Below are 18,825 nucleotides of genomic sequence, written 5' to 3' on the forward strand. Positions count from 1 at the left end.
TGCCCACTGGGATAGGTGCTCCTTGTGGGGACTTGAGGGAGGTGGAGGGGTTTGCCAGGTGTTCCCATGAGGAATAGCTAAGTTTTTGGTTTTTTTTTTTTTTTGCGGTACGCAGGCCTCTCACTGTTGTGGCCTCTCCCGTTTCGGAGCACAGGCTCCGGACGCACAGATTCAGCGGCCATGGCTCACGGGCCCAGCCGCTCCGCCGCATGTGGGATCTTCCCGGACCGGGGCGCGAACCCGTGTCCCCTGCATTGGCAGGCGGACTCTCAACCACTGCGCCACCAGGGAAGCCCTAGCTAAGCTTTTTGAGACAGTGCCAGGCAGGGCTTTAAACCTTTTAAAACCTTTTACAGCAAATTCAATCTTTTAATTCTCTGATATGCTTGAGGTGGGCACTATTACTGTCCCACTCTTCAAATGAGAAAAAAAGGAGGCACAAAGCAGTGAAGTTGCCCAGGGGCTATGTATACAGCGTCGAGAATCTGGAATTCAAACCTAGACCCCTTAAACGGAAATCCTTCCCTAGCCGCTGCCCCACGTTGCTGCATAGTGCCGGATATTGGGGGTAGGGGGATGAAATCCTTAGGGTTAGTTTGGTACCTTAATCCGTAAAGACTTAAAACTGCCTCAGAATACCAAGCACCCCTCCTCCAATGAAGGGGGTTATTTTAAATGGGGATAATAGAACCCACCTCTGGGATTATCAAATACTTTCATTTATGTCAAGCGCCAGCATGCAATGGCCGCTTAATAAATGCTTGTTGAATGAACAAATGGATGGTATTAATAGCTGATATGGGTGCCGCCAACTCTTGAGTCATTATTATGATCGAGGGCTGATCCCTTCACGTGCATTCTTGTGTAATCCTCACCAGAGCCCTGCAAAGTGGGTACTACCATCGTCCCATATTACAGGTAAGGAAGGTGAAGATCTGAAAGGGGAAGGGAGTTGCTCAAGGCAAACAGGTGAAAAGTGGCAGAGAAAAATGCAGGAGAAAATGCAGATCTGGTTAGCTGCAAAGGCCCATTTCTTTAGGGCTGCACCATCCTGCCTCCAATGAAAGAAGGAACAAGAAATCGGTCCTCAGTCATTCATCAGGGGAACGTCACTTCAGGGTCTCCGGCTCTGCGAGCCTCTACCTGCCCAACAGGGGACCTGCGGTCCAGCTTTGAGGTGAAACCTGGACTCAGACCGAGGCTGTGCCTGTTTGGATAAGGCACCTTCACGGGCCTCGGTGGAGAGGCCCCCAGGCCAGTACACTGACAAATTCATGGAATTGCATATGACCTGTGGTGTGATAAAGGGAGGCCCAGGGGGCTGTCGGGGTACTGAGGAGGGGCCCTAACCTAGTGCGGTGAGGGTCAGAGAAGCCTTCCTGAGGGGTGACCTTAAGCTGAGTCCCAAAGAACCGAGATGAGGAGATTCTTCTAGAGCCCAGTGGTACTTGACTGGGGTGGAGGAGCCCATGAATTTAGAAAGGCATAAAGTTACATCTCCATGGTCACTGACCTGGGACTTCGTCACCAGTAGAAATCACATATGTTCCTATCACATTACAGTTGTTGCTTTTATAACTTGACTCTTCATTGACACCCTTTACTGTTTGAAAATTACAGCAGTTATTAGGCCTCCGCACTAGGTCTTTCTATTTAATGCATGATTGAAGAAGCACATGCATTACCATAGTTAAATTTAAATAGGTTTTAATATTTTGAAAAATGTATATCAGTATGTTATAATTTCATTATAATTCCATGTATCCTGCTCTAAGATTGAAAAGACATTATTCTGAGGTGGGGTCTAGAGGCTTCCACAGACTGGCAGAGGGGTCCATGGCAGAGAAAGGATTAAGAACCCCTGGAGGTCACATGTACATTAGCTTAGAGATGAGAGTGCGAACTCCAAGTAGCTCTCTAGCTGAAGTGAGGGGAGGGTGGTACCAGCTGAAATTCAACAGGTAGGAGGGACCAGGGGCCAGGTAGTCTGGCAGCCTTGTGAGTTACCCCATAGAAGAGCAGGAAGGGTCAGGCCGAGGCAGATTTCTGGCGTGTCTGTGTGTGTGCGTGTGTCTGTGAGCGCCGAGCAGACAAGCCTGACGGCAGGGAGGCTGTTGCAGCAATCTGGGTAAGAAGCAGTGTGAGTCTGAACCAAGGTCATGGCCATGAATCAGTGGCCGAAAATGAATCAGCAGTGATGAGGTGGGGAAGGCAGGGGAGGCTGGAGGAGGGCAGGTTTGCTGGGGGAGGAATTGGGGTTTTGTGTTTGGATATGTTGAACCTCAGATATGTATTGTCTAGGGTTCCTGAAAGAAACCCAGTTCAATCCAGCTTGAGCGAAAAAGAGCTGATGGGCTTATTAAGTTGGAAGGCCAAGGGCAAATCCCACAGAGATGTCTGGATTTAGGGATGCGGTGAAGTCATGAGGACTCACTCTCTCTCCATATCTTCTCTCTGAACATTGGATTTTTTTCCCCCTGGAGTAGGTTTGTTTCACATGGCAGAAAGATGGCCACTAGTGCCTTAAGCTTATATTTTAACAGTTTATGCTCCAAAAGGAAGAGAGACTTTGTATGAAATCTTAGGGAAAAACTCTAAATGGTCCTGTTTAGGTCACGTGCCTACCTCTGGACCAAGCAGTGTTTCCAGAGGACCCAGCACTCTGCTTGAGTCCGCCTGGACCAGGTGACCAGACATATGTGGGTATCATTAGCCATGACCCCATAAGGACCCAGAGAGGGGCAGGAGGGGTTCTGTAAGAGATTACAGGAGACAAAAATGCGCACAATGATACGGCAGTGGAACATCCAGGTGTAGATGCCCAATGGGCAGGTTCGATGGTTCCAGAGTTCAGCCCCTCCTAATGCAGAAAGACACTCAGAGTTGCAGATCAGGAGATGAGGCTTCAGTCACCTCCTGGTGGCACGCCCAAGCTCATCTCAGTCTACAGCGTCTACAAGGAACCTGGCCTCTCACATTCTCCCCTCAGAGACCCAGCCCTGGATGGCAGACACAGGCACATAATAATGGTTTTCTCTTCAGGATCCTTAAGAAGGTAGTTAGAGGTGGCATTGTAAACCACAGACCTCAGGATAGCTATTATAACTAAAAAGCACCAGAACGGCAAAAGCAGTTACTGGCGTCCATATGGGCAACACACATTCTGGTTAGGTGACTTTCTATTTCTGCCATACAGGCTGACGGCATCGTCTCCCAAGTCAATTTTAATTATACAGCTTCCAGCACATGCCATTTAGGTCCTGTTTTAGCTGTGCCCGTAACCCTGGGCAGTGTTTCTGAACACCATGGAAGTAAGAAGGCTCCGGGCTAATTAAATAGCTGGTCTGGAAATAGGAAGGGCGGCCCCAGGGCTGACATAACAGGGCAACCCTCTGAGTGACCATGCATTGGAGTCAGACCCCTTTCATCTCCATCTTCACCAGGGGTAGTGTGGTTTGATAGCTTCAAGTCCAACCTCACCTACATAATAACTGTGTGGCCTCAGGTAAGCCATTTAATCTCTGGGAACCTGAGTTTTCCTCATCTGAAGAATGGGTATAATGCTTTCCTCCCAGGGCAGGTGTGAGATGGGGCCAATGAGAAAAATGCATGTGAAACACGAGCGCATAGTTCAAAACTAGTGGCTTCTTTCCCCCATAGCATTCATTTAATCTGCAGCCACGGTGCCTCTTACCCTATTTTACAGCTGGAAGGGAAGAGTGTGTCAGGGGCAAGGAAGGGATAATGTGGAGGTTAAAATCCTGACCTCCGGGGTGAGCCGGTCCTGGGTCTAAGTCGTACCACCTGCCACTTAGAAGCTGTGTGACTTCACACCTGTCTCTCTGTGCACCTCACCTCCCTCCTCCATGAATGGGATGCTAACAGCCACTATTTCATGGAAGTGAGGATTCATCCCTTAGCACAGTGCCTGCCAACGAGGGGGGTCTCAAGAAATGCTAGCTATTATTATTTTTTATTTTCAAACTATATACACACTACACAGACAAGTCACTATTTTTACTAGTCGCTGTACTAGATGCTTTGTTTGCCCTGAACCATTGTCCTTTTCTGTTCATGGCCAAAAAAGAGAAGGAGAGCTGTACCACACACTAGGACATTCGTTCTCAAACCTGACTGCACAGAAGAGCAGGATGGGGCTGTCTTGTTAATTTCCCATTCTCAGCCTCCTCAGCAGAGATTCTGGTGCAGTGGGGTCTGGGGAATCTGCATTTCCTAACAAGCCTCCTAGGGTAGGCTGATGCAGGTAGTCTAAAGTTTGACCTTGACCTCCACACACTATAACATCATCTTTGGACTTCCCTGGTGGCGCAGTGGTTAAGAATCCGCCTGCCAATGCAGGGGACACAGGTTCAAGCCCTGGTCCGGGAAGATCCCACATGCCGTGGAGCAACTAAGCCCGTGTGCCACAACTACTGAAGCCCACGTGCCTAGAGCCCGTGCCCTGCAACAAGAGAGGCCACCGCAATGAGAAGCCCGCGCACCGCAACGAAGAGTAGCCCCCCGCTCGCTGCAACTAGAGAAAGCCCGCACGCAGCAACAAAGACCCAATGCAGCCAAAAATAAAATCAATTAATTAATTAAAAAAAAAAAAAGAAAGAACATCATCTTTATGTTGGTCACATACTTTCTACCGAGGAAGATGGTCACCAGCAGCAGGCTGCCCCATGAGTGTCGTTCCATTGGCTAGAAAGGATCAGGTGGAAGATTTCATGGAGGCAGGGGTAGGCCTGATGGTGTCCATAATCCTTCAAGATGTTTGACTCACCGGTGATGCTTGACCTCCAGCTGATCCCTGCATCCCACTGGCCATCTCCTTATCTTGCATGCTGTCTGCTGGCATCACTTCTAAGGGTCTTGCTCAGATGAAGGAATCTGAAGGTCTAGCCTTTGAAACCCCACTGAAGCCCCCAACCCATAATACCTCCAGCCCTCACACTGGTTCAAGAATTTCTACCACATAGGCTCCTGACTAAGGCTGGTAGCTATAGTCAGCCAAACTCTCTCCGCCCCTTGATTCAGAAAAGGGTAGCTAATTATTTAGCCTTGAAGAAGGAAAATCTGAGGGCAATTTAATAATGGGCTGCAAACATAGGAAGAGTTATTAGCAGGGAGCTGGTGACCACCTGTTCCCTCTGTCTGCCATGGCTAGGAGAAACGGAGATGGGATTTAACTGCAGAAATAAAACAGGACACCAGGGTAGTCATGAGCGTACATCACTAATGTGATTTCAAGGGGCAGCATATAAAATCTACCTTCCTAGGATTTACGGCAAGGAAAGAGCTTTGGAACTGATGTGTTGTCTCCCCGCAGAGGCCAGAGAAAGGCCTGAAGCTGTGAGCCACTTCAAGGCAGGGATTTTATCTTACTCGGCCCTGAGCCCCGGCACTGGGCATACCGTAGACCAGCGGTTCTAAAAGCAGGGTCCCTGGGGTTTCCCTGGGGTTTCCCTGGTGGCGCAGTGGTTGAGAGCCCGCCTGCCGATGCAGGGGACACGGGTTCGTGCCCCGGTCCGGGAAGTTCCCACATGCCGCGGAGCGGCCGGGCCCGTGAGCCATGGCCGCTGAGCCTGCGCGTCCGGAGCCTGTGCTCCGCAACGGGAGAGGCCACAACAGTGAGAGGCCCGCGTACCGCAAAAAAAAAAAAAAAAAGTCAAAGTCAAAAGGCCCACATAACCTGGCCCCCATTACCTGCCCTGCTGTGCTCATCTCTCTCCCCTACACCTTGCTCGCTCTACTCCAGCCACACTGGCCTCCTTGCTGTTCCCTGAACACTCCAGGCAAGCTCCCACCCAGGACCTCTGCATTTATTCCTTCTGCCTGTTACACTCTTCCCCCTGGGGTCCCCCATGGCTCACTCTTTCATCTCTGTGACGGGCAGCTTCTAGGATGGTCCACAGTGATGCTGCTTCCTGGTATTGACACCCTTTCATAATGTCCTACCATTGAGTATGGGCGGGACCGATCACAGGCAATGAGACATCAATTCTGTGATTAGGTTACATAAGGCAGTAATTTCTGCCTTGGTAACAGGTGCTTTTCCTTGCTGGCTTTGATGACCCAAGTTGCCATGTTGGAGAGACCCACATGGCAAGGAAATGAGGGGTGCTTATCCAGGAATTGAGACCCTTAGTCCAATAGCCCTAGAGGAACTGAAATTCTGACAACAACCATGTGAGCTTGGAAGCAGATCCTTCCCGAGCTGAGCCTTTGGGTGAGACCCCCCAACCCCAGTCGACGCCTTGATTAAAGACTTGTGAGAGGGACTTCCCTGGTGGTGCAGTGGTTAAGAATCCGCCCACCAATGCGGGGGACACGGGTTCGAGCCCTGGTCCAGGAAGATCTCACATGCTGCGGAGCAACTAAGCCCGTGTGCCACAACTACTGAGCCTGCACTCTAGAGCCCGTGAGCCACAACTACTGAAGCCTATGCACCTAGAGCCCGTGCTCCGCAACAAGAGAAGCCACTGCGATGAGAAGTGTGCACGCCACAACGAAGAGTAGCCCCCGCTTGCTGCAACTAGAGAAAGCCCAGGTGCAGCAACGAAGACCCAAAACGGCCAAAAATAAATAAATTTTTTTTAAAAAAAAGACTTGTGAGAGACCCTGAAGCAGAGGGTCCAGTTAAGCCATGCTTAGCCCCCTGACACACAGAAACTGTGAGATTATAAATGTGTTGGGTTTTTAAAAATTTTTTTATTTTTTAGATGTTTGTGGCAGATGTATACAAATGGATTGCTTTTAGTAGATTGATCTATTAGCAGCCTTGATGAACTCTTACTTGCTTTTAAATTCTTTTTTTTTAAATATTTATTTATTGGCTACATCGGGTCTTAGTTGCAGCACGTGGGATCTTTCACTGTGGCAGGGGAGCTTCTCTCCAGTTGTGGCGCACAGGCTGCAGAGCATGTGGGCTCTGTAGGGCTCTCTAGCTGTAGCTCGTGTGCTCAGTAGTTGCAGCGCATGGGGTTAGTTGCCCCGTGGCATGTGGGATATTAGTTCCTTGACCAGGGATCGAACCTGCATCCCCTGCATTGCAAGATGGATTCTTCAGTGGACCACCAGGGAAGTCCCATAAGTGTTGTTTTAAAGCAGCTAAGGCTGTGGTAATTTGGTAGACAGCATTAGATACTACAACCCGCTTTAGGTTTGGCTCAAATGTCACCTTTTAAATCTGACCTTTCTGACTTTCCTCTTTAAAATAGCAACATTTCCATTCTGCCAAGAACACCCTATTCCTTTTCTCTGCTTAATTTTTCCCCATAATACATATCACCTTGTGACATATATTTTTCATATTTTTATGGCCTGTCTCTCCAACTAGAAGTAAGCATTCTGATCTCAGGGTTTGTTTTCTTGTTTGTTTTTTGTCTTTTTCTCCCATACCTGTATCCCTAGTACCTAGAGTAGTGCCGAGCATGTAGAAAGCACTCAGTAATTTTGTTGAATGAATGAATGAATTCTGCCGACAGTCTCCCTCCATACAGTGAACAAGTAGCAGTAATGGGCACCAACCTTAGTTTTTCACTATAGCAACCCCAGTGAGAAAAGAGGTTTTTCCAGACATTTTTATACAGTAGTCCTCACTTGTCTGTGGTTTCAGTTACCAGGGGGTCAACTGTGGTTCACAAATATTAAATGAAAAATTCCAGAAATAAACAATTCATCTGTTTTATATTGCATGCTATGCTGAGAAGTCTGATAAAATCTCCGCGCCATCCGATTCTGTCCTCTAGGCTGAGAATCATCCCTTTGTCCATGTCCCACCCATTAGTCACTTAGTAGCAGCTCGGTTATCAGATGGACTGTTGGGTTATCTCAGTGCTTGTGTTCCAGTAACCCTTATTTTACTTAATAATGACCTTCAAGGCTGGCAATTCAGATGTGCCAAAGAGCAGCTGTAAAGTGCTTCTTTTAAGTGGAAAGGTGAAAGTCCTTGACTTAACAAGGGAAGAAAAAAATTGTATGCCTAGTTTGCTAAGATCTACAGTAAGAATGAATCTTCTAGCCAAAGATTGTGAAGAAGTAAAAATAAATCTGCCCTAGTTTTGCTGTTGCACCTCAAACTGAAAAAGTTACAGCCACAGTGTATAAGTGCTTAAAGGTGGAAAAGGCATTAAATTTGTACAATAAAATATTTTGAGAGAGAGACCGCATTCATATGACTCTTGTTACAGTATATTGTTAAAATTGTTCTGTTTTATTGTTATTAATCTCTTACTCTGCCTAATTTATAAATTAAACTTTATCATATGTATGTGTAGGAAAAATATAGCGTATAGAGGGTTTGGTACTGTCTGTGGTTTCAGGCATTCACCTGGGGTCTTGGAACATATGCCCCACTAACAAGGGGGACTACTGTGTATCAATCCAGGAAGGGACTAATTGGTCCCACCTGGCTCTTGTCCCACCTTATTAAGAGAAACGTGAGAAAATCCCTTATACAGGGACTGAGACCTTCTGACATCCGTGTATCAACCTGCCTTCTCAGGAGTAGCGGATAAGTCTTAACACTCTATCCATCATTGTCAAGCAAGGTCCACCCGGAGGCCTGGGTACATTTTCTTCCAAGAAAGAGCTTGCCTCTCTGAGGTGAGGAAGGAGAATTCAGCATTGTCTACAGAGCTCTTGCCCTGCACGAAGACTTGTGTGTGAACATTCAGAGCATCACTCTTCATGATTGCCCCAAAGTGGAAACAACCCAAATGTCCATCAGTGGGTGAATGGATAAGCAAAATGAGGGTTAGTCATGTAATGCCTAACTTTACAGCAATTAAAAAAAAAAAAAAGCAAGGGACTTCCCTGGTGGTCTAGTGGTCAAGACTTCATGCTCCCAATGCAGGGGGCCTGGATTTGATCCCTGGTCTGGTAACTAGATCCCGCGTGCTGCAACTAAAAGACCCCTCACGGGGCAATGATATCCCGCACACTGCAACTAAGACCCGGCACAGCCAAATAAATAAATAAATAAATATATATATATATATATATATATATATATATTTAAAGTCATTAAAAAAAGAGCAAACTACAACATGGATCACCTCAAAAGCATTCTACTAAGTGAAAGAAGCCAGACAAAAAAACCCATGTATCATATGACTCCATTTATATGAAATGTCCAGAAAGGGCAAACCTATAGAGATAGGAGGGAGTTAGTGGTTGTCTGGGGCTGGTAGTGGGAATGGGGAATGAACGCAGCTGCAGGGGGGAATGGGGAGTGGTGATAGAAATGTTCTAAAACCATATTGTGGTAATAGTTGCATGACTTTGCGAATTACTAGAAATCATTGAATTTATACTTAAAAATGGTTGAATTTTATGGCGTGTAAATTGTACATTAACAAAGCTATTTTTTAAAAGAAGATAAAATGAAAAGCCCTTGCTGAAAACCTTTTTTGGTTCTATGTCTGAAGGACCTCCTCTCAATTCTCTTTGAGGCTTATGCTTCTTTACTTTTTAGATGCCTGTTTCTATGAAAGATCAATGAAAAGCCCCCATTGGTGTCCTAAATAATATACATGAACACAATAAATTAATAAATAAACAAGCAGGCCTTGTTTCTGCCCTATGGCAATAAAAAGGTCATAAGATTCTGACCTTTTGAAGTGGTCTTCTGCTCATGTATGCAGACCCTTTGTCATCTGACTCTGTCACTGCGTGAACTGCACCAGCTCCAGGGGTCTGTGCCCATCAGAGCAACTGAAGAATCCACATTCATGTAGGAACCGGAAGAGTACGAGTAAAATCTTGCATTGTGATTACAGGAGTTGGAGAAAGAATGAAATACTCTGATCAGTCTGTCTCTTGGTGACCTGCAGTTTCCATCTCAATGCAATCAGAGGACAGAGGCAGCTTCAACTTCGGCAGCCCCTGGAGCGAGCGCAGATGCAAGGGGGGATGTAGCGCTCGGTTTGGCACTGCCTCGGTCAGGTGCCCATGTAAGCATAGGGACGGCACATCATGAATGGCAGCCCACTGGAAACACAAGGAAAAGAGAAGGGAAGTTCCCACAAAGGAAATAAGGATGGTGAGGAGGCAGCAGCACCAGAGAGCCGTTACATTACTCCCACATGTGGAAAAATCACAACAGGGCAAGATATCCTATGGGCAAGGGCAGCTAGTATGGGCTTCAGAGAGCACAGGTCTAACATCTGCTCATAGGGAAATGCCTTCCTGGTTATATTCAGATCCACCTTGATCAAGGACAGCACGATTTTCCTTTCTTAGGGCCAGCCCCATACACATACAGGTCCTCGCTCTCCACTCAAGGGGACTTAAAAGTGTTGAGGATTCTGGGATACCCTGTGGTCCAAAGCTGGTGGTCATTGGATGATTCACACGGGCAGTGTGAAAACAGCAACCTCATATAAAATAAAATCGAGAAACCAGAAGGGGGAGCTCTCATGTCCTGCTACTGACATGACTCCATGTCAATCGTCTCCCGGAGGGAAGAAGGTACCTTGCACTCCTGAACAGGAAATGCCAAGGCGGAATTTCTCCTAGCACAGTAACAGCCCGGCCAATGAGAAATGTCACTGCTAAGCTAATGAGACGTCATCACCACCCTGAGTTCCTCCTTTCCCCCAGTGAACTGTCATTTAAAACAGCCCCTCCCAACTCCTTCCTTTCCCCTATAAAAGCAGGCTCCCTTCCTTTGTTTTCTGGACATGCTTAAGGTTTATCATAGATTGCACGTCCCCAATCACAGTACTTTGCTGTTCCCAGATAAACTCATTTGCTGGTAAAATAACTAGCTGTTTTAATAATTTAAGGTCAGTTTTAAAACTGTTGACAGTTTTTAAGGTCAACAGCAGGCAGTTCATTGTCCACTGGGTCCTTTCCACCCCTGACCTTTACAGCTATGCAGGAGTGGCTACACATAATTTTCAGAGCTCAGTGCAAAATGAAAATGAGGGGCCCCTTGATCAAAAGCAAGCACAGGGTCTTTCTGAGCATGGGATCTGTGCCACTGCCACTAAAGCTGGCCCTGTCCTCATGACATAAATGTCTTCTTTCTGGTCCTACTTAGAAGACTCCGGTACCCCTCTCTCCCCCTAGTCACCTGTGCCCCCCTCTTCCTTCACCTCTGGCTCCACTTTTATCTAGTATTGAAAACTAAACACCCAAACAAAAACAAAACAAAAAACCCATCTCTCCTGCAAGTTTAAATCCAAATATCTCTGAGGCTAAAGAGCTCTGCCAGGAGAAAGAGTTTTGCATTTTAAGTACCTTAAAGTACGTCTTACAGTATTTCTCCTCATCCTTGCCTAGAAACGGCCCCAGCATTTTTCGTGGGCCTCGGGTTGAAGATGAGTAGCTTCCTGAACGGAATCCCAGTCCCCAGGGCTGTCACCACTTGGTGATGTTTAATAATAACTATTTCCATTTATTGAGCCCTTACCCTGTGACCAAGTACAGCCCTACACACTCCACATACATGGATTCCATTCCATCCTCACAACAACTCTGTAAGCCAGGCACAAAGGCAGTATCCACTTTTCAAGAAAAAAACTGAGGCTAAGAGATATTCAGCAAATCATCCCAGGTCAGACAGCCAATCAGTGGCAGAGCTGGGATCTGAGTCCAGGTCCGACAGGGAGCAGAGTTCCTGCGACACCAAACAATGTTTTATCATTCCATTTCTAACCCCACAGAGTCCCGGAGACTGGACACAGGGCAAATGAAGCCATTATTATCTTAAGATGCATGTGGGTGCCTTTTGCAGTGCTCAAATTCCATTAAAACTGATCAACTTTGAAGGTTACCATGGAAAAGAAAATCAAAGATAGGTCAACCAAAGTGCTTTTGGTGGGAACCAATGTCAAACCCTACTAGACTATCCATGTTTCTAGGTTCAGAGTTAAAATCTCTGAAGCTTGAGCGATAAGAGATGAATAAAGCAAATGGGCAATTAGTAGAAATGAGTAAGTGTAAACCACCCTGCAGAGAAAGGATGGGTTGGAGATTGCTTTAGAGAGCTGGAGGAGAGGCTGTACTAAAATAGTGGAAACTTGCCCCGTCTTCCCTAAAACACTGTTTGAATCATTTATCCCGCCAAGTGTATTGAGCATAATTTCTATGAGCCAGCCAGCGTGTAGGGAATGGGAGATTCAAGGTGGGCCATCTCTCAGCCCAAAGGCCTCCCGTGGCCCCCATTGCCTACAGGACAAATACCACCCCCTTGACCTGGCATTCAAGGCCTTCACTAACCTGACTTCATGCCATCTTTAGAGGGAAGGCACACAGTGCATGCGAAGCTGGAGAAGGTGAGGGATCGTACTGGCGAGAGCTGAGTTAACAGTGAGGTCAGGCATTGGGAAGGGAGAAGGGTCTCCTGACTGTCAGTTAACAGTGGCTCATCTCTGTGGCTGGGCTGACTTCACTGTGTGGGAACCACATTTTGCCTTCCTGACCGCCCGAACCACAGATCTCCCTGATGAGATCAGAGGCCCCATCACAGTCTCAGAGTGCATGGTGTCTGACACACAAGCTTGTACCCCTTGTATGGGGCTATAGGATCAGGCCACCCAAGATGGCCGTTCTCTTGCTCTCTGTACATCCCCTGCTCGGCCAGTCCCTGCTTCACCTACGCCTACTCACATGACTAACCTTCTCTCTTAACTCTGGAGCCTAATCAGTAAAGGCCTACATACTTGCCCTGACCCCAGCTTGTGATTGTTCTAATCTTTCAATGAGAACTATCTCCACTATGATAGTTTATCAAAGAGGCGTGCCCCTCTGCGGGTTTCCCTGGCAACTGATGAGCCAACCTGAGGTCAAGTCCCTCTATAACTGGTAAACCACCCCCCACGCTGCCCCCATAGCGAAGCTTGCTGCCATGTCCTGCCCGCCGTGCACTGCGCACAGTGGGGTGTGACTCCAGGACCTTGCTTCAGATGTGTATGATCCCCCATCCATTAAACCATGGATGTCTCTGTCACTGACTCTGGGCTCTTTCTTCAGTCTTGAAGCTGGGCAAGAAAAGTGCTTACAGGCCTATGGGGTACAGCCCAACACGGGGTATGTTCACTTGGTCACCCCAGGCCTTTCCCTGGATCTGGCGCGACCCAGAGACTGTCCCTGCCCCTTGGGCCCCCGCCATTTCCAAAAAAAATGCTGCTGACCCAGTGAGTAACCAAGTAATTCCTAAGGGGCCTGGTCTGCTTGATCCCAGACCTGCTCTCACACTGTCGGTTCAGCCAGTTTTCTCAGACAGAGGCACACCTACCTACCCATCACCCCATCTGGCTCAAATATTACCCAGATCCTCACTAGGCATGTCTGAGCCTCCTAGCAAACCCCTCACCAAAGTCTTCTAAGGATCAAACTCTTTTTGCCTCAGACAAATCTTCATTTGTCAAAAGTTTTTTTTTTCTTTTGATTCTGCCTTCTTCTTATCTCTCTCTCTCTTTTTTTTTACATCTTTATTGGAGTATAATTGCTTTACAATGGCGTGTTAGCTTCTGATTTATAACAAAGTACATCAGCTATACACATACATATATTCCCATATCTCCTCCCTCTTGCATCTCCCTCCCACCCCTCTAGGTGGCCAAAAAGGCTTTTTTTTAATTAAAAAAATTTTTTAATTGAAGTATAGTTGACTTACAATGTTGCATTAATTTCTGCTGTACAGCAAAGTGACTCAGTTATATACATTCTATTTCATATTCTTTTCCATTATGGTTTATCACAGGATATTGAATATAGTTCCCTATGCTATGCTGTAGGACCTTGTTGTTCATCCATTCTATATATAATAGTTTGCATCTGCTAACCCCAAACTCCCAATCCATCCCTCCACTACCCACCTTCCCCTTGGCAACCACAAGTCCATTCTCTATGTCTGTGAGTCTGTTTCTGTTCCGTAGATAAGTTCATTTGTGTCATATTTTAGATTCCACATATAAGTGATATCATACGGTATTTGTCTTTCTCTTTCTGACTTACTTCACTTAGTATGATAATCTCTAGGTCCATCCATGTTGCTGCAAATGACATTATTTTATTCTTTTTATGGCTGAGTAGTATTCCATTGTATATATGTGCCACATCTTCTTTATCCATTCATCTATTGATGGACATTTAGGTTGTTTCCATGTCTTGGCTATTGTATATAGTGCTGCTATGAGAATTGGGGTGCATGTATCTTTTTGAATTACAGTTTTGTCTGGATACATGCCCAGGAGTGGGATTGCTGGATCATATGGCAGCTCTGTTTGTCAAAACCTTTGATGTAATTTATGTCAACTGTGAAATACCTCGTAACAAATTTGATACTTACACATTATTGTTCAGTTGTGCGAAACCGGCAAGTTTCTTTGTTTCCCATCTTTCTTCGCATTTGGGTCTGAAATTCTCTTCCTGTTTCAGGAAACTTACCTGTTAAAGATAATCCAGTCTCCTCTCACTTAAAACAGACTTTTCCCAGGAAACAGAGGGATCAGAACTCTTTCCCTCAGCTCAAGGGCTGTGCCGTATCGTGACTCCTTCGCAAGACGGATGCATGGAACATGTAAGAATCCCAAAGGCATTCTGGGAAGACTGTTGGGTCTGTAGGACCTCAGTTTGGGGGGGGTCTCATCCCACATGTCTTTGTGTGGGGACTGGGGCTACGGTGAGCACTGACCCTGCACTTGAACTACCCTTAAATTTGGGGTTCTAAAGTGCCTCCCCTGCCTGACCCTACTGCGGGCCCCGCTTTCCCTGTCAGCTGCTGTTCTTGCTGCTTCCCGCTGAGGAGTCGCAGGTCTACGCTAGTCTGCATTGTGTTGTTTCCTAGATTTCATGCTGGAATCCGTTACCCATGATGGTGGGTCCTGCTCCTGCTTCCATCCTCGTGTCCCTGTGATTGTTCCTTTCCGACCCCAGCTTCTAAAGGTCCACAATGACCTTTGTAGCCCCAAGGCAGGGGGGAGGGTGATGTAAACCCTTGGGTGGCAGGGAGGTTGTGCAGCAGTTGAGACTCTGGGCGGTCACCCTCAAGTCTACCCTCACCCCAGGTTTTCCTCAATCTCTGTCAATCTACCATTCCTGAGCCACCTTGAATTCGATGCCACGCCAAAGCAGGTTTCTCTTAGAGACCCACAGTCTCTCTAGGCTATGTCACGGAAAGCTGGATTCTCTCAGATCCCCCAAAACCTTTCTGGAGATTTCTACAACTCACTGGCCTTTGCTACTTCCTCCAGGAGGTAAGCAGTGAGGACTCTTAAACCTAATCTCTTACCTCACTTCCCTCTTTCTCTCCCCTCCTCCTCCCAGCCGATTCTACTTCCCCATTATGTCTGGTAGGAATCTTCTTTCATCATTACCTCATAGCTGTTTCCTTCCTGTTCAGGAGTTCCCAGAGTGTGGTCCCAGACCAGCAGCAGCAGCAGCAGCAGCTAGGAACTTGTAAAAAATGCAGATGATTAGGACCCAATCCACACCTTCTGAATCAGCAACTCTGACAGTGGGACCCAGCAATCTATATTTGAATAAGCCCTCAGGGGGGTGCTGATGCATGCTCAAGTCTGAGAACCCCTACTTTAAGGTCTAAATCAATAGTTCTCCATCCTGGTTGCTTTAGGATCTCCTGGGTAGCTTTTAAAATTTACTGGTTGCTAAGTCCCATTGCAGGCCAACTAAATCCAAAGCCCAAAGAGACCAGACCAAAATCAGCCCAGCCAAGCGTAGATCAACAGAACTTCCCAAGCGACCCACAAACAATAATAACAGGTGTAAGCATTAATAACAGGCATTGTTTTATGCAACTAAGTTTGGGAGTAGTTTGTTATGCAGCAATAGCTAACTGATACACAGCACATGTGTGAACTTCTGGTGGAACAGTGATTGATCTCCTTACTTCCCCAAACCCAGCCCTCATTTCTGTTCCATGCCTGTTTTCCTAGCTGCCCCAGCCACTGGGAGGATACCCCAGCCTGCCAGATCAGACCTTCCCACTGACCCTGACCCAGGCTCAACAAGGCAACCAGTCAGGACCAGATAGAGGCTCCAAATAAATAGAAATATAACATGAGACACATACTTAATTTTATATTTCCTACTAGCCACATTTTCTAAAAAGGTAAAGAAAAAAACCCAGTGACATTAATTTTAATAATATATCTTGTTACATATTTTATTATGTATTTCCTTTAACCCAGTATATCCAAAATATTGTCATTTCACCATGTGGCATGGCACATTGCAAATGATGACTAGCCACATACAGCTAGTGTTTTGGACAGAGCAGCTCCATGCAGACCGCTACGCATGTCCCTTCCAGAGCAACAATGACAGCAGGAGTGAGTAAGAAGCAGAAGGAGGGCCCCCCTGGTGGCTCAGTGGTTGAGAGTCCGCCTGCCGATGCAGGGGACACGGGTTTGTGCCTCGGTCCGTAAGGATCCCACATGCCGCGGAGCGGCTGGGCCCGTGAGCCATGGCCACTGAGCCTGCGCGTCTGGAGCCTGTGCTCCGCAACGGGAGAGGCCACAACTGTGAGAGGCCCGTGTACCGCAAAAAAAAAAAAAAAAAAGCAGAAGGAGCAGAAAGAGCAGAGCCTCCACCAACCGTATGTCACACAGAATCTTGACCCAAGAACAACTGTGCCCAGCATTCTGCCGCTTGTAAGACATCTGCTCATGCTCTCCACCTGCCCTATACTTCTTCCCATTCTGCCCAACAGCTCAAATGTTGCCATCTCTGTGAAGCCTTCCTTGAATGCCCAGAGCACTAACTTCAGAATTCTAAAACAGTTCTTAAAGACATACAGATGGCCAACAGGCACGTGAAAATATGCTCAACAACACTAATTATTAGAGAAATGCAAATCAAAACTACAATGAGATACCACCCCACACTGATCAGAATGGCCATCATTAAAAGTCTACAAATAACGAATGCTGGAGAGAGTGTGGAGAAAAGGAAACCTCCTACACTGTTGATGGGAATGTAAACTGGTGCAGCCACTATGAAGAACAGTATGGAGGTTCCTCAAAAAACTAAAAATAGTGTTGCCATATGATCCAGCAATCCCACCCCTGGGCATGTATCAAGACAAAACTACAATTCAAAAAGATACATGCACCCCTATGTTCACAGCAGGACTATTCACAATAGCCAAGACATGGAAACAACCTAAATGTCCAGCAATAGGTGAATGCACAAAGAGGATATGGTACATATATATACAGTAGAATATATACAGTAGAATACGACTCAGCCATAAAAAGGAATGAAACAATGCCATTTGCAGCAACATGGATGGACCTAGAGATTATCATACTAAGTGAAGTAAGACAGAGAAAGACAAATACGATGTGATATCACTTATATGTGGAATCTAAAATATGACCTATTTATGAAACAGAAACAGACTCACAGACATAGAGAACGGACTGTGGTTGCCAAGGGGGAGAGGGATAGTGGAGGGATGGATTGGGAATTTGGGATTCGTAGCTGCAAATGATTATATATAGACTGGATAAACAACAAGGACCTATTGTATAGCACAGGGAATTATACTCAATCACCTGTGATAAACCATCATGGAAAAGAATGTGAAAAAGAATATATATACATAACTGAGTCACTTTACTGTACAGCAGAAATTAATGCAACATTGTAAGTCAGCTATACTTCAATGAAATAACTTCTAAAAAATAAAACTAAAAAATTCTAGGGGACTTCCGTGGTGGTCCAGTGGTTAAGAATCCACCTTCCAACACAGGGGACGCAGGTTCGATCTCTGGTCGGGGAACTAAGATCCCATGTGCCGTGGGGCAACTAAGCCGGTGCACCACAACCTACCAAGCCTGCACACCACGACGAAGAGCCCGTGTGCCGCAACTAAGACCCGACACAGCCAAAATAAGCAAATAAATATTTTTTAAAATTCTACGAAACACACACACACAAATAAAGTAATTAAATTGTTCTTAATAGCCTGTCCCCAAAAGAGCTGCCACTTAGTGAGTGCTTTCTGTGCCAGGTACTGGGCTGAGCACTTAACTTGAACTATACCATTTGATGCTGACACTACACCCTGAGTAGGAATTATTGTCCTCATACAGAGGAAGAAACTGAGGCCCAGAGAGCTGAAGGAGCTTCCAAGCTCACTCAGCTAGTTAGTGGAGGAACCAGGATTTGAACCCAGGGTTGTCAGGCTCTAGAGGCCATGCTTCCAATGCCTGGCCCCTCACTAATAAAATGTGGTCCTTAGACCAGTAGCAGCATCACCTAGGATCTTGTGAGAAAGGCAGATCTCGGGCTTTTCCCCAAATCTACTTCTGAGAGTCTGAATTTTTAGAAGATCCCAGGTAGTTCATGTGAATATTAAATTATGAAAGGTGCTGGCCGAGGCTAGTCAGTATTTTAGTTACCTGTTTATATGTCTGTTTCATCCCTAGGCCACCAGCCCCGCAAGGGCAATACTGCACCTCTTTCACTTCTCTGTTTCCTGAACACCTATTACAGAGCTTCGCACAGTAAACTGCTGGGAACAGTATTGAATCAAGTTCTCATCCTGCCTATTAGAGTTTTTATCAAGCAGCCTACTTCCTTTTTTTTTTTCTTTAAACCCTGCCTAGGGAAAAGAACAAGAATCCACTGCACAGAGCCAATTTACTACATCTGCCTGTGTCCTCAGCAATAGCCTGTTCCACTTTAAAAGGCATGACAATGCCCTGGAGTCCCTGGTTGCAGAGCTAACCCCCCAAAGTTGTTGAAAGCCAGGGCCCAACACTCAGCTGTGCCGTTCCGATGTTTGCTCTTCAGGAAAGTAATTTTTCTGAATGGAACGCATTCTGCTATCTTAGGAAGGGT

At 46.4% G+C, this 18,825-nt stretch overlaps 1 protein-coding gene across 1 annotated transcript in view; it reads right to left on the reverse strand.

Moving 5' to 3' along the window:
* SYT17 (synaptotagmin 17) overlaps positions 1-18,825 on the reverse strand; it is a 114,090-nt gene that overhangs the window by 87,490 nt on the left and 7,775 nt on the right. Inside the window, exon 3 of the mRNA XM_060122916.1 lies at positions 15,333-15,411. Coding sequence (XP_059978899.1) covers positions 15,333-15,411 — 79 coding nt within the window. The remainder of the gene's footprint in view (positions 1-15,332; positions 15,412-18,825) is intronic.

This window comes from Lagenorhynchus albirostris, chromosome 15 (genome assembly GCF_949774975.1).
Source record: "Lagenorhynchus albirostris chromosome 15, mLagAlb1.1, whole genome shotgun sequence".
NCBI classification, from domain to species: domain Eukaryota; kingdom Metazoa; phylum Chordata; class Mammalia; order Artiodactyla; family Delphinidae; genus Lagenorhynchus; species Lagenorhynchus albirostris.